The sequence below is a fragment of the Arachis stenosperma genome, chromosome 8, assembly GCF_014773155.1.
Source record: "Arachis stenosperma cultivar V10309 chromosome 8, arast.V10309.gnm1.PFL2, whole genome shotgun sequence".
NCBI classification, from domain to species: Eukaryota; Viridiplantae; Streptophyta; class Magnoliopsida; order Fabales; family Fabaceae; genus Arachis; species Arachis stenosperma.
In genome coordinates, this window is record NC_080384.1 from 25,852,373 (window position 1) to 25,878,224 (window position 25,852).

The following is a 25,852-nucleotide window of genomic DNA, read 5'->3' on the forward strand; positions in this document are numbered from 1 at the left end:
GTTTTAAACAAATTGTTGTGACGTCGGGTTTACATCCTCTTCGTGTTGATGTTTGATTATGATCACGTTGCCCTTAAGTTATTTGTGCAATTCGTTTTAGGCTTTGCCCCTTGCCAGTTTGATTTAGTACAAGTGGCTTAATGGGGTCGGACCACGATTTGCATTTATAACTTCTTATGCCACTTTGGATCTCATCACTTCAAGTCAGAAAAAGTGTGCATTAAGGAGTAAGGTGCACTTTCTAGCTGTAGTATCCCTTTTGTTGTAAACATGGCACAATCTAGGTAGATTGTTTTCGAATAAGTTGAGTATGTTGTAGTAGTTCTTTTTCAAGTCTTAAGTGACTTTGTTGGATCTTTTCCTTTTGGTGTTGGCTTTTCTTCGTCCGCTCAAGAAAGAAGTCGGACTTTTCTTTGTAAGCTCTTAAAGGAAGTCGGATTTTTATTTGTAGACTTGAATCCTCAGAGGAGGTCAAATTATCTTCATAAGCTTGGATATTAGAAGAGGTCGGATTCTTCTTTCTAAGCTTGGAAAGAGGTCGGGCTTTCTTTCTAAGCTTGGGGTTTTTTGACCTCATTGTAGACTCTGATCTTTAAAAGAAGTCGGAACCTCTTTCTGATATTCTTCGAGGTTTTTGACCTCATTGTAGAGTTGATCGTAAAAGAGGTCGGATTTTTACAGACTCCAAAATGAGGTCGGATTTTTTCTTTGTCGGATACTAAAGAGGTCGGACTTTTCTTCATGAGCTCTCTAAAAGAGGTCGGATTTTCTTTGGTGAGCTCCCAACTCATCCGACTTTATTGTAAAGTCTGACCTTTAAAAGAGGTCGGACTTTTATTTGTGAGCTCTCTAAAAGAGGTCGGATTTTCTTTGGTGAGCTCCCAACTCATCCGACTTTATTGTAAAGTCTGACCTTTAAAACAGGTCGGACTTTTATTTGTGAGCTCTCTAAAAGAGGTCGGATTTTAAAGTCTGACCTTTAAAAGAGGTCGGACTTTTCTTCATGAGCTCTCTAAAAGAGGTCGGATTTTCTTTGGTGAGCTCCCAACTCATCCGACTTTATTGTAAAGTCTGACCTTTAAAAGAGGTCGGACTTTTATTTGTGAGCTCTCTAAAAGAGGTCGGATTTTCTTTGGTGAGCTCCCAACTCATCCGACCTTTAAAGAAAAGTCTGACCATTATTCCCTCCAATGAAGACTGGGCCTTTGTCGCTCCGACTTTCTTTTTTCTTTGGATCAGATTCCAGTTTTCTTCCTGGAAGACATCCATCTTTATTGGTGTGCAAACAACATCAAATTCTACCGCAGGAATATTTCTTTCCATATTCATTGGCAGTGATGTAATTTGTGAGCAACCAACGAAAGATGTACCATGTGAATTTTTCGTGTTATTCACTACTCTGTTGTAATTGATATGTGAATCCAACGAAGAAAAAACTGGATTCATCACTTCATTGTCGGATTGGGTTGCATTCAAATGGATTGATGCTGCACTTTTTGGCATAAGTTGAAAAGAAAGGTTTCATTGTTTTTATCAACAACGTTTTCCCTTCTTTCTTCAATTACTGACTATATGGGATATTTTATTTATTTATAAAACCTGTGAATTTGGAACATGCAACTGCTCCATTCCATGAGTGGGTATCATGGACTTTTCCGAGATTGTAAGTCGGCACAGATGTCATTGTCCATCCTATTTCACGAAGAGGTTGGGATTAGTCACGTTCCCTTTTCCTCTTTTTTTTTTTCTTCACGTAACTTCTTTTGCCAGTTGAATTTTCTGAGTTGAAAATTCTTTTATTCAATTGGCTTTCGAGTTCATTTTTTTTTCAAGTAACTTCTTTTGCCAATTGAATTTTCTGAATTGAAAATTCTTTTATTCAATTGGCTTTCAAGTTCGTCTTTTTTTTTTTTCACGTAACTTCTTTTGCCAATTGAATTTTCTGAATTGAAAATTCTTTTATTCAATTGGCTTTCAAGTTCGTCTTTTTTTTTTTTTTCACGTAACTTCTTTTGCCAATTGAATTTTCTGAATTGAAAATTCTTTTATTCAATTGGCTTTCGAGTTCGTCTTTGGTTTGCCTTCTACAATGGCTTGGGACGGTGTTTTCTTCTCTTTTAATCCAATTTAACTGTAGAAGTAGAATCGTCATCCCTATTTGATATCCTCTGCCCATTGGGAGAAGTTTTTACGGAATTTCTGGTATCCATAGAAGCTGTACTCCAGCTTCTTTTTAACATGCTTTCATCTTATTCATGTCGAGAGGTTGTCCGACCATCTTGTTGATCATCCGCCATTATCAAGGATTGAGCTCCGGGTCCCCGGCAACGGCGCCAATGTTCCGGGGCTTACCTAGAACCGGACGGTGGTTGGACTTGTTTGAGGCCCAAGCGCTGGAGGAGTGTGGTCTCCGACTTGGTTTACGTCTGGGAGCCGCCTCCGAGTTGTGTGTTCCAAGAGATGGGGGGTGGTACCTGCAAAGACACTCCGATGCCTAAGTCAGCATGGGGTAAAGCAGGTTTAGAATGTATTGGAACTTAGAGATACCTGAGGGGTGTCAGGGTATTTATAGTGGTGATCCAATAACCACCGTTGGAGTAGTGCCACCTTTTTAGGTGGATAACCGTCCCTTTATCTAGGGATTGTTGGGATATGGCTTCTAGAAGTGGTTAGAGAGATTTTAGGGGCAGTTACTTATTTGAATAAGCGTTATCTGCCAGCTATCTCTTGAACCCGACTTCTTTGGAAAGAAGTCTGTGTTGAGTCCGACCTCTTTTGAGGAGGTCGGTGAATAACAAAGGCCAATCTTTGGATTGGGCCTTTTGGTGTATTTGGACCTGGGCCTTAGTGTTGGGCCAGTGTATGAACAATATGTATTTTTTTATAGTTTTAATTTATATTTGCTATTTTTTAATTTATGTTTATCATTTATTAATTATTTTCGGATAAATTAAAAGGGAAATATTTGATTGTGTTAATGATAAAAATATGTATAAGCCACAATATAATTAGTATTTAGTTTGGCTTAAACTATTTTTTCAAATAAAATTAAAAAGTCAAAGATGATATTTTAAAATAACTATGCATTATTTTTAATAAAATTTAATATAACATTATAAATGAATATGATAAAAGTTAATTGCAGTAATTTTTTATGGATATAATTTCAAATATTATAAAAAAATTATTATCTTTTTTCTTAAATTAACCTACCTATTCTGAGGTTTTAGTCATTTTTTCTTGCTTTGGTAGTTACAAGAAATATAATTGTTCTTGTGCGCAAGATTAAAAAATGGATTTAGAAGGTATCTTTTTTTATTTGTTTTATTTTTATAAGTTAAACATGTCTTATAACCATTTAGTAATAACAGATATAAAATTCTTTTATCGGATATGATATTAAATTATATATAGAGTAGTTTTGATACCCAAATTATTAGTTATATAACAGCTACGACTAAGTTATAACGGGTGGATCAACAAGAATGACAAATAAAACCTATGTAGCTAAAACTAAAAGCCTAATAAAGGTTACGTATTTTCTTGTTATAAAAATGGTCACAAATTCGCAATACAATATTCGAAGCTAAGAAATTATGGCATCCAACAATAAGCTGTTATTGAAACTATATTGAAACTATAGCCATAGATATAAAATTCTTTTATTTAAGTTGTTATTGATGATCACTCTTCATGCTTCTTCATTCAATCGGTAAAAATAAATTTGATTTTTAGTTCACAAAAACCGAGGAAAAAATTTTAACCATGAATTTATATATATGGATATAACAAATACTGTAACACACTGAAAATTATCTACTAAATCAATTAATATATATATATAATGGTTAAGTACGATTTTTGTATCTAAAGTATATGTTAAAAATTTTTTTGTCCATAATTTTTTTTGCATATAAAATTATCCCTAAAGTTTAACTTAATTTTAAAATCGTGCTTAACTTAGAAATCAAAATATACCAAGGTGACGACGAAAGCAGAGGCAAGGTGAATCGTGGATAGCTTCTTTTTCTTCTTTCCTTCTCTCTTCGGAGGAGCAGAAACATTCTCTTTTTCTTATTTTTTTTAATTTTATAATTTTTTATTTTGAATAATTTGGTCCAAAATTTTAATATTTAAGTAAAAAGAACAATTTTAAAACTTGATTTTAAATTTTAGAGACGATTTTGTATAAAAAAAAGGTTAAAAATAAAAAAAATTTTATATCTACATTTTAGAAATCAAAATCATATTTAATCTTATTTTTAATGTATATTTTTATTTTAATATATATTATATATTATTGGTTAATTTAGAAGCCGATTTTGAGTATAAGTGCTAAGCATATGTAGATTGATATTTTCCAACATTATGTACATGTGGGTTACTACCGGTCCATCACCACATAATACCATTGCATGAATGAAATTCTAACTATTTATATACATATATACTCACAAAAATAATAATATCAAAGTATATCTTAAATAAATTTGATTTGTTTCACAATTTTTTACCGTAAGTATCTAAAAGTGTAGAAGTGTTAACATTGTATCCATGGAATGGAAGAACAACTTCATTCTCTTTTGGTTATGAATGTAAATAATTTCAACTTCACTAATGACTCTAAAGATAAAAACAGAATATACAAAAGTGCACCAAATCAAAGTAAACGTGAATCACATAAAGTTTGACCTCGAGTACAGTATAACAGTACTATAATAATTAAGAAAGGATTCTCCAAGTAGCGTGAATCACATAAATTATTAAAAAAGAAAAGCTGATCTATATATATAGATAGAGAGACCCTAGTACTCTTTCAACTTCCAAGTTCCATAAATGTGATCAAGCTGAACGAACAGCTGGAGCAATTTGTTTGGCTTTTGAAGAATTTTTTATGTTAACGTGGGCACTAATCCAGTAATCCTTAATAACATGAGCTAATTCAATTATAATGATGAACTAATTCAATTAGTTATACTACATTGTCTTAAGGCTTTTCTCATTTGATAATAGACGGATTAATAGTCTAATGTAAATTATATAAATCTCTGTGTGTATGGAATTGAAGTATAAAAGTGGATAATTGTATTTTTCACTTTTTTTTTGTTAGGACCTGTTTTTAGTTTTGACATCATTGAGACTGTGTTTGAAGAAAGACTAAAATTGAAAGATTAAAATTAAAAGATTGAGATGGGGAGATAAAAATTAAAAAAATGAAATTGAATTAAGTTTTAATATTATATTTAGTATTATACTGAATTAAGTTATGTCTCAGTATTATGTTTAATTTAAATTAAATATAAAAATTGAGATGTAAATTTAGAATTTAAAAAATTAAATGAAGATATTTTTAATAAAAAATATTATTAAAATTTCAATCCTTTATATCTTCACTTTTTAGAAATATTCAAAGAATTGAAATTTAGAAATTGAGACTGAAATTTTAATTTTAATTTCTGACTCTTAATTTCAATCTCCCTAACCAAACCTATTTTTAGTTTTGACTTGACTAAGATGATGTGAATGTAAGGAGGGTGATCCACCACTTCCATAATTGATTATATAAAGGTAGAGGCTTAATAATCACACACATACATAGTTACATACACCATATGGAATTCGACAACGTTTTACTTCTCCTCTTTGCTCTTTTAACCACTTCTTCTTCTACTTCAAAAATAGCTCCACCGGTTTCCGCCATTCTTGATGTTTCTTCACTCAACAGAAGCAGCTTCCCACCAGGTTTCATCTTTGGAGCTTCATCTGCATCCTACCAGGTTTTTATGGGATCAAAATTCATATTTAGTTAGTTAGTTAACTAAAATAATGCCAAGTAAACGGCTGTTAAACTCGCTTAGCCCGACTCGACCTGAGTTTATCCAGAAACGAGTTTTAAATAAGTCAACTTGATTCCATGACCTGGATCCATAAATTCATACGAGTTTAGGAGTTGACTGGAGAGTTTGACAACCAGTGAGATTATTTTTATAGTTTATTAAAATGTGTAGGTAACTGGCTAGCTATGATTCAATAGTTTAGCAATCTATATATTATGCCTTTTTCCAACAAGTAATTAAATTCCTCCAAAAACAATAATCTAAAATGTTCTAAATTACAAGTAATGTTGTCCAATTAAGTTACTCATAATAATAATAACAATAACATTATATTTTACAGTATGAAGGTGCTGCTTTTGAAGGTGGTAAAGGCTTAAGTATTTGAGATACCTTCACCCATAAATATCCAGGTAATTTAACAACTCTGTTTCTCTCTGTATTCATTACTCGATTTTCTTCTTTCCTATTGAATGAAAAAGGACAAGGTTATGTGTATAATAATCTTCTTGTGTATTTTGAAGATATATATTGTTAGTCTGTAATTTTTCATATTTAATTACTTTACTAAGCATATAATTAACTTACTGTGGAAACAACGTGCAGAAAAGATAGAAGATAGAAGCAATGGAGATGTTGCAAATTAAATGACCAATATCACCACTATAAGGAAGATGTTGGGATCATGAAGGATTTGAATCTAGATGCTTACAGATTATCCATTTCTTGGCCTAGGATACGCTCAAGTGAGTCATCGCAGTTAACTTCACGCGAAGTTGATAGTTAAGAATCGTTAGATATACAACTCAGTCAAACTTGTCAAATCATTTAACTTTAACTTCATATTAAGTTAACTGCACTTGAATTTCCACCAATTAGTAAATAGCTGATGTTTATTTAGTTAGTTAATTAATTAGTAATTAATTACTCTTTTGCATTGATTAACCATTTCACATTTGCCACAAACAGAAGGAAAGCTTAGTGGAGGGATAAGCCAACAAGGAATTGATCATTACAACAGCTTCTTTAATGAGCTACTCTCTAAAGGTCATCATCAAAATAATTCCATCCAACTTCTTTTTAATTTTCCCTAACAATTTTCTTTCTCTTTTGCAGGCATAAAACCATTTGTTACTCTTTTTCATTGGGATCTTCCACAAGCTTTGGAGGATGAGTATGGTGGCTTCTTAAGTCCTCGCATTGTGTGAGTACCGTAAAGTTTCAACATTCACAAAGAATCAAAGATACTATATACTATGCAGATTTATTTGACTCAAATAAATATCAGGTTCATTTTTAGCCTTACAAGTTTGAAATAATGATTATCAAAGTTTAGCCATATTGGAAAGATAAAATCTGTTTGACAAATGCAGGCATCTCAAAAAGGCACCATAGGCATAACCTTGGTGTCTCATTGATTCATGCCATTTTCAAATAGTCCACTTGATACAAGTGCTGCTGAAAGATCACTTGACTTTATGTATGGATGGTAAGTACTAATACTAATATTAATACTAATACCCCTGCTTTTAAATTATTGATTGGTTCTTAGAATCTAAGCAAAACAGTTATTTGTTATTTTATATAGGTTTATGGAACCTTTGACAACAGGAGATTATCCAGAAAGCATGAAATCTATAGTTGGAAGTAGATTGCCTAAGTTCTCTAAACAGCAATTCGATCTAAGCAACTCATACATTCATATGATTTCATTGGATTGAACTATTATACCACCAACTATGGTTCCAATGCACCTAGGCTATTGTCTGGAAAACCAAATTATGCCACTGATTCTCATGTCAATTTTGCAAGCAAAGACACTTTTCTTTATCTTTCAATTAATCTCAATATATATGTGTTAGACTTTACTAATGGTGTGTAAATTGTTTCTATAATAATGGCAGCTGAATGCAATGGTGTTCCTATAGGTCCAAGGGCATGTATATGTTTCATTTTCAATAACATAAGATTGACATTATCATATTTATGTGCAGGCTGCTTCAACTTGGTTATATGTTTATCCAAAAGGAATTCGAGAACTATTGCTTCACACCAAGAAAAAGTACAACAACCCCTTGATTTATATCACAGAAAATGGTAAAAATAAACTTATTACATTATTGCATTGCATGTTTTAATTTGTTCTATGAATCATAGCATAGTTGAATTTGTAGGTATTGATGAGTACAATGATCCAACACTGTCACTTGAGGAGGCCCTTTTAGATACCTTCAGAGTTGATTTTTATTATCGTCATCTCTTTTAACTTCAACATGCTATTAAGTAAGTTATTGCTTCTCATTATATATATTTGTTCAATCTTTTCTTTCTTTCTTTCTTTTTGAAGTATCTGTTAAACTTAGATTTAGATCCTGTAAATTTTGAATTTCACTCTAGAGAGTAAAGTGTGATTTCTCACCATTTATTTCATAGATGAGACCAAAAATAAATATGAGAGAGAAATCATTCAAGGGTAGAAGATTACACTTTACCCTCTAAAGTACAAATTCAAAATTTAGAAGATCCAAATCCGTTAAACTTTACCATTTTCATTTGTAAGGGATGGTGCAAATGTGAGAGGATATTTTGCATGGTCATTGCTGGACAACTTTGAATGGAGTGCAGGTTATACTGTGAGATTTGGACTAAATTATGTGGATTACAAAAAATGGTCAGAAGAGATATAATAAGCTTTCTGCAAAATGATTCAAAAACTTCCTCAAAAGATATTATTAGACTGTTTTTGTGTTCACCTTGAATAAATCATGTGATGCAATGTAAAACTTTAATGATATGATCATTGCTCCATTTATGTTTATCTATTTTCTAGTTTGCTATTTAGGTTCACTTCAATATCAACAGAATGAGTTCTAAATTTACTCCGAAGGTAAAATTAGGATTACCTTTCATAGTCATAAATTTATAGGATCGGGATATGAAGCTGCAGCGAGTCTCTTTGTATTGGGTCGGCATCTCTAAAAGTGTACCTGTAAGAGACTGTAACGCTTAAGTCAGTAATAGCTTAAGAAATAACTTAAGAAGTATAAGAATTATGGTAGATATTATATTTTGAATATGCGTTAAACCATTTATTTATAGTATTTGAAGAGTAAATCTGAGAAAGATCCGAATAACTCTTATGTGAACATGATTCAGATTATGTTTTTTATGGACCGTCGGCATGTCCTCAAAGAATGTTCTTTAGCCGGACACAACTTTAAATCCAACATGAGACCATAACAAAACTTAAGAGTGAGTGTGCTATCAGAAGTCACATAGTGTCGAGTCACAGACTCCTATTTTAGTATTTAGTATGTAAAGTGGTCGTAATACTTCTTGCTATCAGAATAGCGCATCCGGAAGCGTGACTTCTGATAGCGAGGGTATTACAGTGAGAATGAATTAAAATGGCAAATAGATATACTGCAAGGAGCTCTCATTTCAGTCACCCCTAGCTTTGAGAAACAATGGCATCTCCATTTTTGAGAAACAATGGGGGTGTAACAATCTACATAAGGCTCACTCAGAAAATGAATTCTTAACCTAAAAAAGAAAGGAAAAGGAAAGAAATAACAGCTACTTAATTGTAAATTCCACAATTCCACAAAGACTAATAATGAACATAACAAAGTGATGTTAGCAGGAAGATACCAATGACTAAGAAAAGTCTCTTAACAATTTCTTAGGAAACACTGACTGAAAAAATTGATAAACATGATATTCAAAGTTATATACAATGCAATGCAGTTATTTATATGAAGTTGATATTTAAAAATAGTTAGATAATTTAAAATATTTGACAAAATTAATATTTAATAATTTTTAATTATTAATTTTATATAAAAATAATTGTATATAAATTTTTATCATTATATATAATTATATATATATAATATTTATAATTATAAATTTATTATATTTAATATTATTCAATTATTTTAGTAATAATTAATAAGTATAAAATAAAATAATAAAATAAGATAATTTTAGAATGCTTTGTATTAGTTTTTATTTATTGTTTCTCAAACTTTTTTCAACTTACAATTCATAATTCATTGATACATTAACTGTACTCAGAATTTCTACCATAAAATTTCACGTAGATGATTCGAATTTCGAAGTAATTGGCTTCTTCGAACCGAAATCTATTTGTTAGATATATTTAAAAACATGTGACGAGAAAAGAGAAAATGAATTGACGAATATAGAATGTAAAGAATTGACCATGCACCTACACGTTATTCCGTCCAAATTCATTGTTTTTTCATTAAATTGCCTAAATACATTATTACGGTATTTTAGTATTTTACTATTTTTAGATTTTCTTACATATCGGCCATCTCCATATATTTATTACATTATATAATATTATAATTTTCTATTTTTATTTCAAAATAATACTGTAAGGTCAGATTTAATCGGTATGAATGATAACATAATTAATTAATTATCTACATATGTGAGGACAAAAAAGTAAAATAAATAAATAAATAATTATTCATTACCACGTTAATAAAATTTATTAATTTAGTTCATTATTTTAAACGTCCTATGAATATAAAAAATATCTATATAAAAAATTAATGATCAAATTAGTTATATATAATTATATATATATATATATATATATATTATATATATATATATATCTTATTTTACATATTTTTAATATATAGTTTATACTAATAATTAATTTGATAACTAATTTTTTTACATATAATATAGTTATATGAATATACATACAGAAAGACAATATCAATATCTAATTAAATAACGTTTAATTCCAAAGACAAGTAAAATATATAAAGAAAAGTAAAGTATATAGTTCAACTATATATAAATAACACTAACATTATAAATGTACATTGTCAATATATATAAAATAAAGTTATTAATTTTTAAAATAACCTACTTATTTAATTTATTGCAATTGACTCTATAATTTAGAAATTAAGTCTTTTAGATACCTCATTTAAATTTAGAATAATAATATATATAGCCTACTATTCTCCCTTTTCTTTGATATGGGAAAAAAAAGAAAATAAAAGAAAAAATAACTTATAGATCTATTAAAATTAAATATATATTGTGGAACACAATTTTAAAATTTTGTTCCCTGTTAGAATTCAAAAATCTTTAACTAAGAAACTAGTTTGCAAATTTGGACATGGAAATAATTCAAAGTGCAGTTGGGGAAAAACTTTGTATCTGTATTCACGTGTGGAAAACCATGGTTCATGAATCAAGCAGTAAAAAAGTGATGGCTTTCTTTACATGCAAAAAAGCATATCAATTGTTCTTATTATTTATTTATTATAACAAAAACTAATATACCGAATTACAGATGCAGAGAAATATCAAATCAAAACAAATAAGTATAAGGCTTTTATTTTTATTATTTTTTTATTGATAGGGACTTCCGTATAATTATTTTTATGTAAAATTGATAATTAAAAATTGTTAAATAATAATTTAATAAAATTTATTAATTCAAAATAACTGCAAGTTTTTACTTTTTTTTTTAATTTTATTTTTATAAGTATTATATAAATTTTATTGTTTGAGGTTCAAAAAATAAATAAAATAAAATAAAAGATTGAGGTTTGAAAGGAGAGGGGTGCAGAGTGGATAGAATGGGCGCAACACAGAGGATCGAAAACATTGAATGGAACACTTTGAGCTAAATTTGTCATCTCTCTCCTCTGTGTCTGTGTCTTTGTTTCTGTCTCTCTCATCATTTCCTCTCTCTCTCTCTCTCTCTCTCTCTCCGCAGAATCGTAGCTTAGCATAGCATTCAATTTTGGGCAACTTTGGGTAGCGAAAGCAAAACCCTTTTCTTGGGTTCTTATTGTTTTTGCTGAATTCGCTATCTCTCCATCATAATCAATAATCATAATCAAAAAGCAAAAGGAACCTAAATAAAAATCGTTTTTTTTTTCTGGGTATTTACTTTCTCCCTCTCCTTTTGGGTGATTGCAACCAGCAGATAATATCGCCAACCACGTGCCTCTAAGTATTTGTAGATGGGAGAAATCGAAGAAATTGCAATTGATGTTTGGTATGTCTTCAAATTCCTTTTTTTCCTTTTTTTTTTTAAATTGCCACCCACAACTTCAATTTTTCATGCGTGCTTATATATATTTTTTTTTGTGTGGGGTTTTTTAGTACTATAATATTTGGTGAATCATATATTTGCTCTGTGAATCACTATTAGCTTTAACTGTGTTGGTGTTGTTGGGATTCATCCTATAGATATGTCCAATAGTTGCTGAACTATAAATTCCATATTGAATATCAGTTAGTTTTCTTGAATTTCAGTGAGGAATATATCTCATCAGAATAGAGTGTTCGTTGGGGAGTTTATAGATTGAAAACAATGTCTGCTTCAGTGTATTACTTTTGGGGAAATGTTACAGAATAGAGAAGGGAATGAAATTTTGACTGTTAATTAGTTATACTTATTCCGGAACTAACAAGCTAGATTTTATTTGCTATATATGCAATGATAATTTGGCACATGCGATGTCGATTCGTGGTTTTGGAGGGACCAAGTTAATAGAATCCTTTTAAAAGAAACCTAACTGAGCGATTTTGTTTTGTTTTGTTTTTTCTTTGGTGCTTTTTTTTTTCTTCCCCAATTTATTGAATAGAGCATCTTCTGATATTATGACATGTTGAACTACAGCTCAGATATAGATGTTGATGATATTAGATGCCATAATATAGCGGAGAAAGATGTCAGTGATGAAGAGATTGAAGCAGAAGAATTGGAGAGGAGGATGTGGAAGGATCGAATTAAACTCAAAAGACTCAAGGAAAAACAAAAGATTGCAGCACAGCAAGCTGCAGAGAAGGCAAAGCCGAGGCATACCACTGATCAAGCTCGGAGGAAGAAGATGTCCAGAGCACAAGATGGTATTCTTAAGTATATGCTGAAGCTTATGGAAGTCTGTAAAGCTCGTGGATTTGTGTATGGAATCATTCCTGAAAAGGGAAAACCGGTGAGTGGTTCCTCCGATAACATTAGAGCTTGGTGGAAAGAGAAGGTAAAGTTCGATAAGAATGGCCCTGCTGCCATAACAAAGTATGAAGCAGAGTGTCTTGCTATGAGTGAGGCTGATAACAATCGAAATGGGAACTCTCAGAGCACTCTCCAAGACCTGCAAGATGCAACACTTGGGTCACTCTTATCTTCTTTGATGCAACATTGTGATCCTCCTCAGAGGAAGTATCCATTGGAAAAGGGTATTCCCCCGCCTTGGTGGCCAACCGGGAATGAAGATTGGTGGATCCAATCAAATTTACCCCATAATCAGAGTCCTCCTTATAAGAAGCCGCATGATTTGAAAAAGATGTGGAAAGTGGGAGTGCTAACTTCTGTTATAAAGCACATGTCACCTGATATTGCAAAAATAAGGAGGCATGTTCGCCAGTCAAAATGCTTGCAGGATAAGATGACAGCAAAGGAAAGTGCAATTTGGTTAGGGGTATTAAGTCGAGAAGAAGCTCTTATTAGGCAGTATAGTACTGATAATGGTACGTCTGGAATTACAGACGTGCCGCCTGCTGTTCCTGCTGAAAATAAGCAACCAGCCGCTAGTAGTGATAGCAATTATGATGTTGATGGCGTTGATGATGGTGCTGGTTCTGTTTCTTCTAAAGAAGATAGGAGAAATCAAGTTACAGATGCTGAACCATCAGATAACTCGCGAAGGAATTCTATTCAAGAGAAAGATCAAGCTGAGAAACAACCCAGGAGAAAAAGACCTCGATTGAGGTCAAATACCACTAACAAATTACCACCACAACCTCACAATGAAACTTTACAAGTTGAGCCAGTAAGCACTTTGCCCAGTGAGAACCAGACAGAAGCTCAGGTGGTTGGGCAGATTCATGGAAATGAACACGGTAATGATACAGATACTTCTATGAGACTAGTGGATAGAGGACCTGAGGTGCCAGCTCAACTACCGGCAACTGGATTTGATCATTTCTCTTATCTTCATTCGAACAACTTAGTTCCCTCGGAAAGCATGTATATGAGTGGGAGGCAATTGCACTATCCTGAGGTGCAAAACCCCGACATGCATCAAGGAACTAATTACAATATTTATAATCCAGTGGCAGGGTATGACCCTAGTCATGATGGACAGCAGTTGCAGCCCGGAAATGATGAACCAATGCAGCCAGATAATGCAGTCTCTATGCAACCAGAACATAATATGAAAGGAGATGAAATTACTGGAGATTTGCAATATTTTGGTAAAGATGCATTCCAAAATGAGCTTGACAGACCTATAGATCATTCTTTCTTTGGATCGCCAATCAGTAGCATGTCGTTAGATTTTGGAGGATTCAACAGTCCACCATTCCATTTGGATGATTTCTTGGGTGATGATGAAATGATCCAGTACTTTGGAGCATAGATTAATGGAACTAGTGACTCGGCAATGATTGTAAGTGCTATTCCTCTCTTAAATTATGCTTTCTCGGTTATCCTATGTATCTTGACTTTGTACTGCGGCTGTTTCATCGTTTTCCAGGTATTATTCAAATCCGAAAACTTGTTACCCAGCTGCGTGAGGGTTCGCAGATTGTTGGTGGTAGTATTTATGAAGTTGGAAGTTGAGGAATACAATCTTAACAATTGACAACTCATCAATTCATATACAGGGAGAATCATAACATAATTTTGTTCTCTTGATTGCCCCATTTTCCACAACAATAAATATATTTTGGGGTTTTGTGTATAAATGTGACAATTGTTGGAATAGCTAAAGTATCACGGATATTTAGGTGAATTTCTTTGGAAAAGGGTTGCCTCAAGTTTAATTCATGATCAATGTCTTCATGCTCCCTCCTGTGCTCTTTGTAGGTTGGGAAGATGTGCAACTGTGTATATTTCAGAGGCTGATTGATGCATGAGAAATTAGAACCGTTGTTGTATTCTTACTTTCTTATATCAATTTGGATATTTTAAGTAGAACCATGGATGTTACTCCCATATCATGTCTTGATTTTGAAAAGCAAAGGCTCCGTTTCTGTGAAGCTTGTTTGCAGGCAAAGTGCTTCAATGGAAATGTTCACCACTTATTCAAATGTTTCTACAAAAATTCAGATAAAATCTACAAATTATTTATTAAATAGAAAAATCATTTACTGTTTATGAAAAGAATAGCATTTTATTTTATTATTTTTATGATATTTTTAAAGCTTTTCAAGATATCTTTATCATTTTAATCTTATAAAAATAATTTTGAGGAGTTTACCTTTTGTTCAAATATGAAACAAGTTGTACATAACAATGGAAGTCCCTGTTACTAGATTCATTCAAGGTGGAAGCAGTTACATACGTAGTATTATTGATGTTTATGTTTGATCAGGTTACTTCCTCTTCTCTGTCTGACATCATCATTAAATTCGATAAAGTCGGCTTTCCGATGGTAGCAACTTGTTTCGCCTCATCCACTTGCACACGAACAGTCTAAACTCTAAACCATAATAAAATTATGATGCCACATGGTAGTTTCGTCACCAACCCACTTTGAAATGTCCTCTCCGACAAAGATAGCATTTAAATAAATTAAAAGGAAATGAAAGAAACAATGTCCAGTTGATATTTGAATCTTCCATGAAAGTAATTTTGAGGCCTATATTGACATACTGTTTCACCTAGTAGATGTCACTATCAAAGTAAGATTGCAAAGCAAAATCAAATGTGAAGTGCTTCACCTAGAATTCGTATTGCTCTAAGAGACCGCAATAATGAATTGAAAATTCATGCTTTCTCTTACTTCTTGTTACAATTGGCACAAGACTTCTTTTTCTACCTCTGGTGAGTCTGTAACTAAATACTTCACTTGAAAATACAACTTTATTTACAAACCAAGTTTCTTTGGCCTCAAATATGTGGAAGAGCCCTTTTTCAAACCTGGCATGGAGACTTGCTGTTGCTGCTTAGCCAACTTTTCTTTCTCCTCCTGCTTCTGTTTTCTCTCAATCTCTGCTTGCATCTTCTTCAAATTCTCCATCTCCTCCTCCATGGCCGTCTTCTCTTGTTTCTGTTTCTTCTTATGCTCCAGCAATGATGTATCAGACTCCTTAACAGAGAAAAACATGGGTCCAAGCTCAGCCAACCACTGGGGCTCCACGGCTGTAGCACATTGCATATACTCCTTCGTGGTTAGGATTAACTCATGATAAACCACATACTCCGGAGTTGCACCCATGCCATAGAGTGCGCTACTGGGGTGTAGATGACATGGCATCCCAGTCCGGCAGTTGACATACTCTCCAACACCCTTTAATCTTGCTGCATTGTGGAAGTATGCTGAGCAAATTGCTTTTCTGACTATGTCTGTATCAGGCCAACAGGTGGTTAGAGAGATCTTCAGTGTCTTGAGAATATCAAGCAGCTGGGATCTCACCTCTCTGGCTTTTCTTAGACCTTTAACATGCAAAAAATGATCATTACACCAGTCACCTCTGTAATCATGCTGTTTCCATTGCTGATAGACATTGTACAGGGTTAAGTGATCAGATTCTGGCACAAAAAATCTTTCGCGTGCAGCATCACTCTCCTCTGCTCGGTCCTTGGGTCTAAAGAAAACTGACGGTACTGAAAGCATGGAAACAATTGTCAGAACCTCCTCAAGGCACCCTAGCTGTTCACCCATCAAAAGCATCTTGGCAAGTGGAGGGTCCAGTGGAAACTCAACCATTTTCCAGCCAAGATCTGTTAAGGCACCCACATTGTTAAGGGCACCCAATACCCACAACTGGTACATAGAATTGAGAATATTATCTTGCGGAGGTGGGTCCATGAAATCAAAATCAAGTAAATTCTCAACTTTAAGAGATTTCAGCAACAAGACCACATTGCCGAGGTTAGTCCTTTGAATCTCGGGGACAGGACTGGGCAACATTTCATTTAGGTAAGCACTCTCTGTGTACAGTCGATAACATGTACCAGGCCCAGTTCTACCAGCTCGACCAGCACGCTGATCAGCAGCAGCACGGCTGACGGGGAAGACTTGGAGAGCATCCATACCCATCCTTGGGTTATACACCTTCATTTTACCATAACCTGTGTCTATGACATAGAAGATACCGTCCACAGTCAATGATGTCTCAGCGATGTTAGTGGCAACGATGCATTTTCGGGCTCCATCTTCAGCTCTCTGGAATATCTTAGCCTGCAAATCAGCAGGAAGCTGAGAGTATATAGGTAGAATCAAGAGTTTAGGGACTGCTTTCTTTGAAGAAGAGACCATCTGCTCCATTCTTTCTGCAAGGGCGTAGCAAGCTGCCTCAATCTCATCTTGGCCAGTCATGAAGATAAGAATGTCACCTGGAGGACTAGTAATGTGAATTGTCATGGCCTGCTTCACTGCACCTTCAACATAATCTTCAACTGGAGTTTTACTCCATAATGTAGTCACAGGAAATGTTCTCCCAGGAATATGATAAATTGGCACACTGCAAGAATGCCCTAATTAGATCGTGAACCAACCAAAATGTGGAAAACGAGATATTAGACAAGATTGAGGAGCTGAAACTCACCTTCCGAAGAAATGTGAAAATTTCTGTGCATTCAGAGTTGCTGATGTGACGATCAACTTAAAATCACGACGTCGAGCAACAACTTTCTTCAATATTCCAAAAAGAACATCCGTGTTTAATGATCTTTCGTGGGCTTCATCCATGACAATAACCCTGCAACAGTTTCAGATACTAACGTTATTTTTTTTTTGCAGAAACACCATAAATGTCATTGTTGAGGGTGAATTTTCTCAATATTTTCATACCGATACTTGTCTAGATCAGAGTCTTTAAGTGTTTCTCGTAGAAGAACCCCATCTGTCATGTACTGTAAAATTCAACAATTTAAGTTTAGAGTATATAGCAACAAAAGTTACTAATGTGTCCACATAACTAATGCATATGTTAGACTTGTGTATGCTCAAAGGATAAATACAATGAAAAGAAACCACACTCAATAGCAAAATAGTTCCAGTGTTATAAAATAAGTGTTTACCTTTATAATGGTATTTGGCCCAGTCACATCCTCAAACCGTATAGCATAGCCAACCTTCTCACCCAGCTCTGTCTCCATCTCCTCACTGACTCTCTTGGCCACACTCATAGCTGCTACACGCCTGGGTTGGGTGCAACCTACTATACCTTTTATAGTGTAGCCATCCTCATGCAGATACTGTTCAAAAAACTCAAATGTCAAATTTCTGTCTTGATTGGACAAACATGATCATGTAAATAATTGAAAAGAAAAGGAAAAGGACAATGCACCTGTGTCAATTGGGTTGTCTTTCCTGAGCCAGTTTCTCCAACCACTACGACGATCTGATTTTCTCGAATTACCTACACAAGTGTATATCAACAAATTATTGCAACATATATGAACCGCTGGCTCTATTTGCTTCTCACTTTCTTCACAAGTGAGAGGGCAAAACATTTTTTCTCTTAGCTGATTATGAGATACACATACAATAAAGAAAAAACCAACCTGTAATAGGTCATCTCGCACTGAAAAAATGGGCAGATATTGCCTTTGCTCTGCAATACTCTTTGACTTGGCAAAATCACTCACAGCCTCTTCCTTTTTCAAATGCTGTGAAAACTTAGCTTCTTCCTTAAAATCTATTTCACCCTGTTCACCCACTGTAGCAGTGTCTGCATCAATCTGCATTTGAAAGGATTTTTAAAAAGGATAAGTCTTTATACACCAGTAAGAGAAAGCAAAGATCACAACTGTTCCAGAAGAATACCTGTTCTGCTGTCTTTTCAACACCTAAGATATCGCCAAGTTTTGAGCCTGCAAGCTCCCAAAAACGTTGGCGAGACTTATTTGAACTCTGTTTCTCACGTATTTCTCTGACCAGAGTAGATCCTTTACGAGAAATTATAGCCATGTCAGATGTTGGATCCTTTATTGGCATAATTGGCTCTGCCTGCTTAGTAAAAACAACTCTGCCATCAAGGAATGGAGGTTTTGTATCTGCGAATGTCGGTAAAAATAATCAGTTTAAAGAGGTGTATGCCATACAAACTGCATAAAACATCAATTAGCGAGATGAAGATTTACCATGCACCAGAAGAATAACTTTGCGTTCTTCCTCATCATCAAACTCAGTCTGAACCTCTGTACCTCTAACGGCTCCTGATCTCAGGAGTTGTCTGTCCTCCCATTGAGCATTATCAGCTGTGAGCTGAGACAACTTCTTGCTCTGAGCAAGGGACATCTTGGTCCCATCTCTTCTAGTCTGTTATTTGTTAACAACAACTGATTACTTTAACAAGATAACTAAATGCAAGTTGCTAAAAACCATGCACAATCCATGCTGCATATATAAGATATATAACGCGGTGTATAGAACATCTTCATATGTGACATTTCAGTTTTAATATGTATCAGTTCTACTTATGACAAGGAACTATCTTTAATTTATCCAAGAAAAATTTGCAAGTAACAAGAAGCTTTGTATGTATAACAGTTTGCAGCAAATATTAGTTTACATATAATTAGAATTCTTAATATTTAGTTATTTACCAGTCTTTTGGCAAGCTCAGCCTCTTTTTTTTGAAAGGTAGCCTCGTCTCCAAGAAAAAGTGATGAGTTATCTCCTCCATCGAACATTGTGCTACCTTCCTCTCTATCATACCTACACAAAGATAATCTTAATCAGATTGATGTATTATACATCAAGAAGTGAAAGTTTGAAAATTACACAATATATGTTACGGCTTAAAAGGTCATCTATAACTTCAACCCTATCACAGGTCAAACTTGTATGATGAGTCAAAATCTCAAATTTTGGATCTATTCAAAGAACTAAATTTTAACCTAAATTTGACCGAGCACGTATTATAGAAGACGAGCATAGAAAAGGAACCAAATTATTTTCCAAGAACTTAACACCACACATGTCAAATACAAGGATTTAACACAACATCAAAATGGATACTTCTCAAAATGAAGTTTAATTAGCATAATTACCATGCCCGGTCAGCATCATATTCCATCTCTGCACGCATGCTTTCAGTAATCTCATACTTGTGTTCTTCGCCAAACTCGGACTTATCAGTCACTTCATCCTGGACACATGACAAGATGTACATGCATATTATTAGAAACGACCATAATGAAACCATGGAATCTTTCTAGACATTTTGTTAGTGATCAGCTTAAAATCATCTATTTAAAGCATCTCAGATCAATTATCAACTAAACAAGGGCAAAACAGATATTATTAAGCACAAGATATACCTCATACGAACTTGAAGTTCCTGAAGAAAAAGTAAGTTGATGGGACCTTCCACTATGTCTAGAAGTAGAAGATTTAACTGAAGATCCAGAAGCACGTATTGGAACAGGAGATGGAGACACATGGTCCCATGGAGAAGAAGAATAAGGAGTATTGCCTCCTGACCATGGAGAAGCCAATCGTGCATCAGGTGAGGCACCAAGAAACATAGGGGATGGTGAAGGTTGATGATGTCTAGAACTAGAGACACTGTCCCTTCGAGGAGTATCTTCCCATTCCCATTGCCCATCATCCCAGTCAGACCTGCCTGCAAATAAAACACTGGTAACTCAGAAGTAATAATGATGATGATAATGATGATAATACTAAGACAGATTTTACAAATGTGTTGGGGATTACTTGCATATTATACTCTGAAAATGATATTTTCTTAAATTTCTGTTCGGTATAACGATACAAAATTAAAAATGCAGAAAGTTTTCTAGCATTTCAAATTTGGATTAATTTACTGCATATCTGGCTCCAGTAATTGGATTAATACGGGAAATTACAAGAAGCAGAATAATAACAATAACATACCAGGTGTTCTCCTGGAACCCTCATATCTGCTTCGCTTTCTACCATATTCATGGTCATACCTACTACGGGAATCCCTTTCTGAATAAAGCTCCTTACTTCTACCGTGCTCATGGTCATATCTACTACGTGAATCCCTCTCAGAATAACGCTCCCTATTCCTGTTGTATTCATGGCCATACCTACTACGTGAATCCCTCTCAAAATAAGGCTCCTTACTTTCAAAATTGTCTACATGTTGCACTCTTCTGCTACCACTTCTTGACTCATCTCTGTGATGCCTCCTCTCATTCCTATAATTCTCCCTTTCATATCCAGAAGGTGAAGCAGGGACCTTCAAAGTTGAAATATCATAATGAGACATGCAGCAAAACTTCAAAATATTAAATTTTAATTGAACAAAAATTGCTAACTGATGAAAGCAACAGTAAGAAGTGATATAATATTGAGCAGTGAAAATGTAGGAACACTTATTTTGGACAGAAAAATATTGTATTGATTTTTTATTGCAGAGATTAACAAAAGCAATTATTAGCATATTCAATAATGACTCAAAATATTCTTCATGTCCTTCATAAAACAAATATACACTGTCAGTTTCATAAAAAATATACTAGGCACTAGGACAACATCATGGCAAACTAAATATTTCTCCTAAAAGAGCAAAAGGAATAGGGCCATGAAATATGAAAGCAAAAACCCAGAAAAAGAGAGAATAATCTTACATCTGAACCCCGATGCTCCTTTGAACGAGTCCCATGTGAATCAGCATCATGATCTTCAGTCACAGAACTTTCTGCATGTACAAAGCCAGAGAACCATCTGAGATAATTGTTTTTATGCATACTAACAACCCATACACATTCATATTTTATCTAAGACAGCTTGAAATAATCATTCTGCATAGATTAAACATGTTGAGTTTGAAAATTTTCCTTTATAATAACTGAATTAGCCCTTGTAAGTACAACAACGCTTTTCACATTTTCCCTTTGCATTTCCAAAAAGCTTTATAAGGACCATTTTATCTATATCTCCCCCTTCAATAACTCCCATACTGACCCCCCCCCCCCCCCCCCGTTTTCTTTTTTCCAATATTAAGCAAGACACAAAATCCCCTAAATAGTAGCAACTATCTTAATGAGTGTCAAGTGTGACACCTTCATAAACCATGAGTACCCATTACTAAAATAAAAGGTCCACCTTACTGCTACCAAATGCATTCATTTGCATCAAATATGAATATAAGAACAAAACTTCCAAACACATGCCATGCGTTTGCAACTTCAAACACGGCACCATTAACACAACACAATAACATGAACTTCCAACATTAGTATGAGTTTTGAACAATATCTTTTTTCCTACACATTGATCTTTCACAACTGAAAAAACCTATCAATAAATCCAAACGATAGCAAAACGAAGAGATATTGGTTTTTAAAAATTATAACCTGCTTGTGATGATTCATTGGTTGATTTCCGGTATCTCGTATTAGCTCGTCTGTCTTTACTAGCAGTTCCACCAAGCCCGCTTTCATCCTCAATGACAGTAGACTCAGACTTATCTACATCTTCTGCAGATGCTGCAATAGAAATGGTCCTTGGTTTCGGGACCTTGAACACTCCATCATTTTGAGATCCTTCACGTTTTGCAATCGCAAGGGCATCTAGTCCTATTGAAGTCATTCATTAATACCAAACAATTAATCTATGCTCAATGGAACTAAATCAGAAACATACCTAATTCAAAATGCATAAGAAACTACAATACCTAAACGAGATTTTCTTTCTTGAGGCACGTACACCACTCTGTCCTTGCCGGGAACATAAAGTCCACCACCAGTGGACTTCTCCGGTTCCATGGTCTCCGTGGTCTTGTCAATGTCAACAACTCCATTTTTCTACTCATAAACAATAACGAATAAATTAGAAACAAAAATCTCGATCCATTTAGCTTGAAAAACGGAAATAACCATGAATATGATACTAACCTCCATGATGCAAGTTGGATTTGGATAAGGAGCAGCTCCAAGCTCAATTATGAATTAAAAAAATCCCTAATTGTGAAGTTCAGAGCAATTTAGGGGAAAATACGAAAGTGAGCTTCGATATTAAAAAATTAGGGGGACGCTGAGGCTCAATACGTTGGAATCGGAGAGAGAGACTTGAAGGACGACGCCGTTTTGCTTCAACTGATCAACTGGACCTTGCGACCAAGGTGGCGGCACGCAGCCCTTTCTAACTTTCTGATTGTTTTCCGACCGACTTATGGAGGAGAAGGTTCATATCAGGTTTACCCCCAAAAAGAAGAAAAAGTATATTACTAATGTTTAAGGGTTGCTTATTTGGTAACTCTTTAAGAAAATATTTTTTTTGAGTTATCTTTTTTAAAAGATTTTATAAAATAGTAAAAATAATTTTATGTTAGAATATTTTATATAAAATTATTTTTTTATTTATTAATTATATTTTGATATAATAATATAAAAATATTTTTTTATTTATTTATTATATAAAAAATATTTTTTTTAAAAAAATATAAATTATAAATTTTTAAAAAAATATTTTTTTATTTTTTTAATATTTTTATTTTTATTATTAAAAAATTATTAAATACATTAAAAAATAAAAAATTCTTTTTATTAAAAAATATTTTTTTTATTAAAATAATAACACTAAACAAGCACTAAAATTGCTTAACAAAACTTATGGAATTGAATTTAATTTTATTAATTGAAATTATTATTTTGATGAACCAAATTTCTTTATGACACGTTTACCCTTCATAACGCTATAAAATAATTTAAACCCAATTAATTTAAGCAGAATATTAACTCTGCTCCTTGAAATATAATTAGACAAGTTGCTCAATTTAAAAACTAAAAGACTAGTTTAATCGCCATATAAAAATCAAAATATCAATTTAAGGATAAACTCAAAAAATTTACCCAAACTTTTTGTTTACTGATAATTTTTAAATTTTATTATTAATAAAAATATTCTTAAATTATTCAAAAATATTAAAATATGTATATTTAAATTAAGACATTCTACATTAATAAAAAATAATGATATAACAAATTAAGTTTTTTATGCGATAAGTGAGTTATATTATACTTTTTTTATTAACAAATTATATTTTTAATTACAGTTAAACATTTTTGATATAATTTTAAATTATTTAAAAATATTTTTATCAATAACTAAATTTAAAATATTTATATGAGAATCAAAATAATTGAATACATTTTCAACGGTTCACCCTTAATTTAATTATCTAATAAAATTAAGAATATTATATTTAGAACTTCTTTCTTCTTTACAACTATCAAAATTATATGAAATATATAAGAGTTAATAATTAAATTCGTCCATAAAAAAATACTTATTTTTTAAATTAGTTATCAAAATTCTTTTTTTAATCATATTAGTTCTTAAAAGATAAAATGTAAGTCAAATTGATCCTTTCGTTAGTTAAATGATAATGGCATGATGACGTGGTAGGTTAATGCTATGTGTCACAGGATGATTGGTTAATGCATGAGGTCAGTGACAATCACTTGACATGAAAAGAAATTATTTATAATAAAAATAGTCTTTAAAAATTTAGTTGTATTAATTTTTAAAATTTTAAGGATGAAAATTACTTATGTCTAAACTTTCGAGACTATTTTGATTATAAATAATTTTTTTACACGTAACATGTTAAGTGTTACTAACATAACATGTCAACCAATCATATTATGATATGTGATATTAACCTGCCACATCATCTAACTAACGAAAAGACTAATTTGACTTACGTTTTATCTTTTAAGGACTAATATGATAAAAGAAAATTTTGATGACTAATTTAAAAAATAAGTGATTTTTTAAGGATGAATTTCACTATTAATTCAAATATATAAACATAAACGAAGTATTATATAATATATACTAAAATACACAAGATATATTCTCATATTATCCACTGCAGCCAATCTGAGTCTAGTATGTAAATCTGAACTACATATTGCGTGCTTGCGGCAATTTAAACACGGGCTTTACTAGTGTGTAGAAAGAAAAGATCTTTTACATGTGTAGAAGACAGATGTCACTTCCAGACTTCTTTGATTAAAGTTTTTGCAAAAAACAAGTACTCTGAAGGGACATTTGCTGCAGTGGTTCAGTTCATACAGAAGGTAGCCATACGAATTAGTGCTATACCCATGGTTAATTAATGTTTAGTTTTAGTGTTTAATATAATCAATACAAATTTTATATTTGTAAAATATATATGTGGGCCGGGTTTAATATGATGTGTTGGGTCTAATATAAATGTTTATCTTAAAAAAAGACTTTGATGACTTTAAGACAAAACTATAATATAATTTAATGATTTTTCTATAAAATATTAGAATAAAAATTAATCCTATTAACGTTTAAAATTGCATGAATAAAAAATATTATTAAATAACTAAAAATACTTAACTAATAATTATTCAATTGTCTTAACTAAATTTTTAATATATAATTTTTTACTTATAAATTTTTTTTAAATTTATTGTTTTTTATTTTTATCTTATTTGTTAACTTAACTTTTTAATAGATTAATTTTTTATTAAATTAATTTTTTACTGTTTTTTTAACATTTAAATTGAAATATTATATTAATTTTTTTATAGTGACCAATCTCCAATAATACCATAATAATTACAATATTAATTTAATTCTTAAAATTTTTCATATTATGATTTAGAATAAGTAAATTGATTTATTTTTTAATTTATATATATATATATATATATATATATATATTATTTTCTATAGTACTTCTTAAATATGTGGCTTTTATATATTAATATTAACTTAGATTTATCTTTTTGGACGTAAATTTTGTTAATATACAACTATATAGCAATATCTATTAGGATTATTTTTTTTATAAAAAAATATTCAAATAATAATATTAGTAAAATAATAAAATAATATTTTAATTTTTTTAAATTTGTAACATTTATTATTTGTGAGTCTCATTATTTTAATCTAAAAATAATTAATAATATAAATTAATTCATTTTTTATATTAATAGTAAAACAATAATGATGCAGCAGCTACTTTTAATGTTCAATTTAGGGGACAATTTCCACAGTTGTACAAAAATTGACATAAAATAA

General features: G+C 32.3%; 2 protein-coding genes and 1 pseudogene across 3 annotated transcripts; 2 read left to right on the plus strand and 1 right to left on the minus strand.

The window, feature by feature from the left end:
* The first annotated feature begins 5,549 nt into the window (after positions 1 to 5,549).
* LOC130943343 (non-cyanogenic beta-glucosidase-like) lies at positions 5,550 to 9,431 on the plus strand (annotated as a pseudogene).
* Positions 9,432 to 11,526: 2,095 nt separating this feature from the next.
* On the plus strand, positions 11,527 to 14,780 carry LOC130944611 (ETHYLENE INSENSITIVE 3-like 3 protein). 2 transcript variants are annotated; one of them, XM_057873011.1, is made up of 3 exons: positions 11,527 to 11,892; positions 12,525 to 14,290; positions 14,378 to 14,780. In XM_057873011.1, the coding sequence occupies exons 1-2, from the start codon at positions 11,886 to 11,888 to the stop codon at positions 14,258 to 14,260; spliced, it is 1,743 nt and encodes a 580-aa protein (XP_057728994.1). In that variant the 5' UTR covers positions 11,527 to 11,885; the 3' UTR covers positions 14,261 to 14,290; positions 14,378 to 14,780. The 2 variants fall into 2 exon arrangements, with proteins under 2 accessions (XP_057728994.1, XP_057728992.1); XM_057873009.1 differs by having other exon boundaries at positions 11,529 to 11,892; positions 12,520 to 14,290.
* A 648-nt stretch (positions 14,781 to 15,428) lies between these two features.
* LOC130944131 (pre-mRNA-splicing factor ATP-dependent RNA helicase DEAH7) lies at positions 15,429 to 23,004 on the minus strand. Its single transcript, XM_057872299.1, has 16 exons — positions 22,687 to 23,004; positions 22,467 to 22,596; positions 22,147 to 22,368; positions 21,418 to 21,488; positions 20,696 to 21,026; positions 20,119 to 20,423; positions 19,849 to 19,946; positions 19,402 to 19,513; positions 18,937 to 19,114; positions 18,620 to 18,849; positions 18,358 to 18,534; positions 18,141 to 18,212; positions 17,872 to 18,048; positions 17,642 to 17,703; positions 17,397 to 17,549; positions 15,429 to 17,312 (listed from the first exon to the last, which is right to left on the minus strand). The coding sequence occupies exons 1-16, from the start codon at positions 22,690 to 22,692 to the stop codon at positions 15,713 to 15,715; spliced, it is 3,924 nt and encodes a 1,307-aa protein (XP_057728282.1). The 5' UTR covers positions 22,693 to 23,004; the 3' UTR covers positions 15,429 to 15,712.
* Between the last annotated feature and the right edge of the window lie 2,848 nt (positions 23,005 to 25,852).

What these genes read in the sequence shown, in the direction of transcription:
- LOC130944611 (XM_057873009.1), top strand. Translation starts at nt 11,858, where the DNA reads ATGGGAGAAATCGAAGAAATTGCAATTGATGTTTG. An exon ending in GAAATTGCAATTGATGTTTG is followed by an intron (nt 11,893 to 12,519) that starts GTATGTCTTCAA and finishes GTTGAACTACAG; the next exon opens with CTCAGATATAGATGTTGATG.
- LOC130944131 (XM_057872299.1), bottom strand. An exon ending in CAATGAATCATCACAAGCAG is followed by an intron (nt 21,489 to 22,146) that starts GTTATAATTTTT and finishes TTGTACATGCAG; the next exon opens with AAAGTTCTGTGACTGAAGAT. An exon ending in TTGAAAAGACAGCAGAACAG is followed by an intron (nt 18,535 to 18,619) that starts GTATTCTTCTGG and finishes TTTCAAATGCAG; the next exon opens with ATTGATGCAGACACTGCTAC.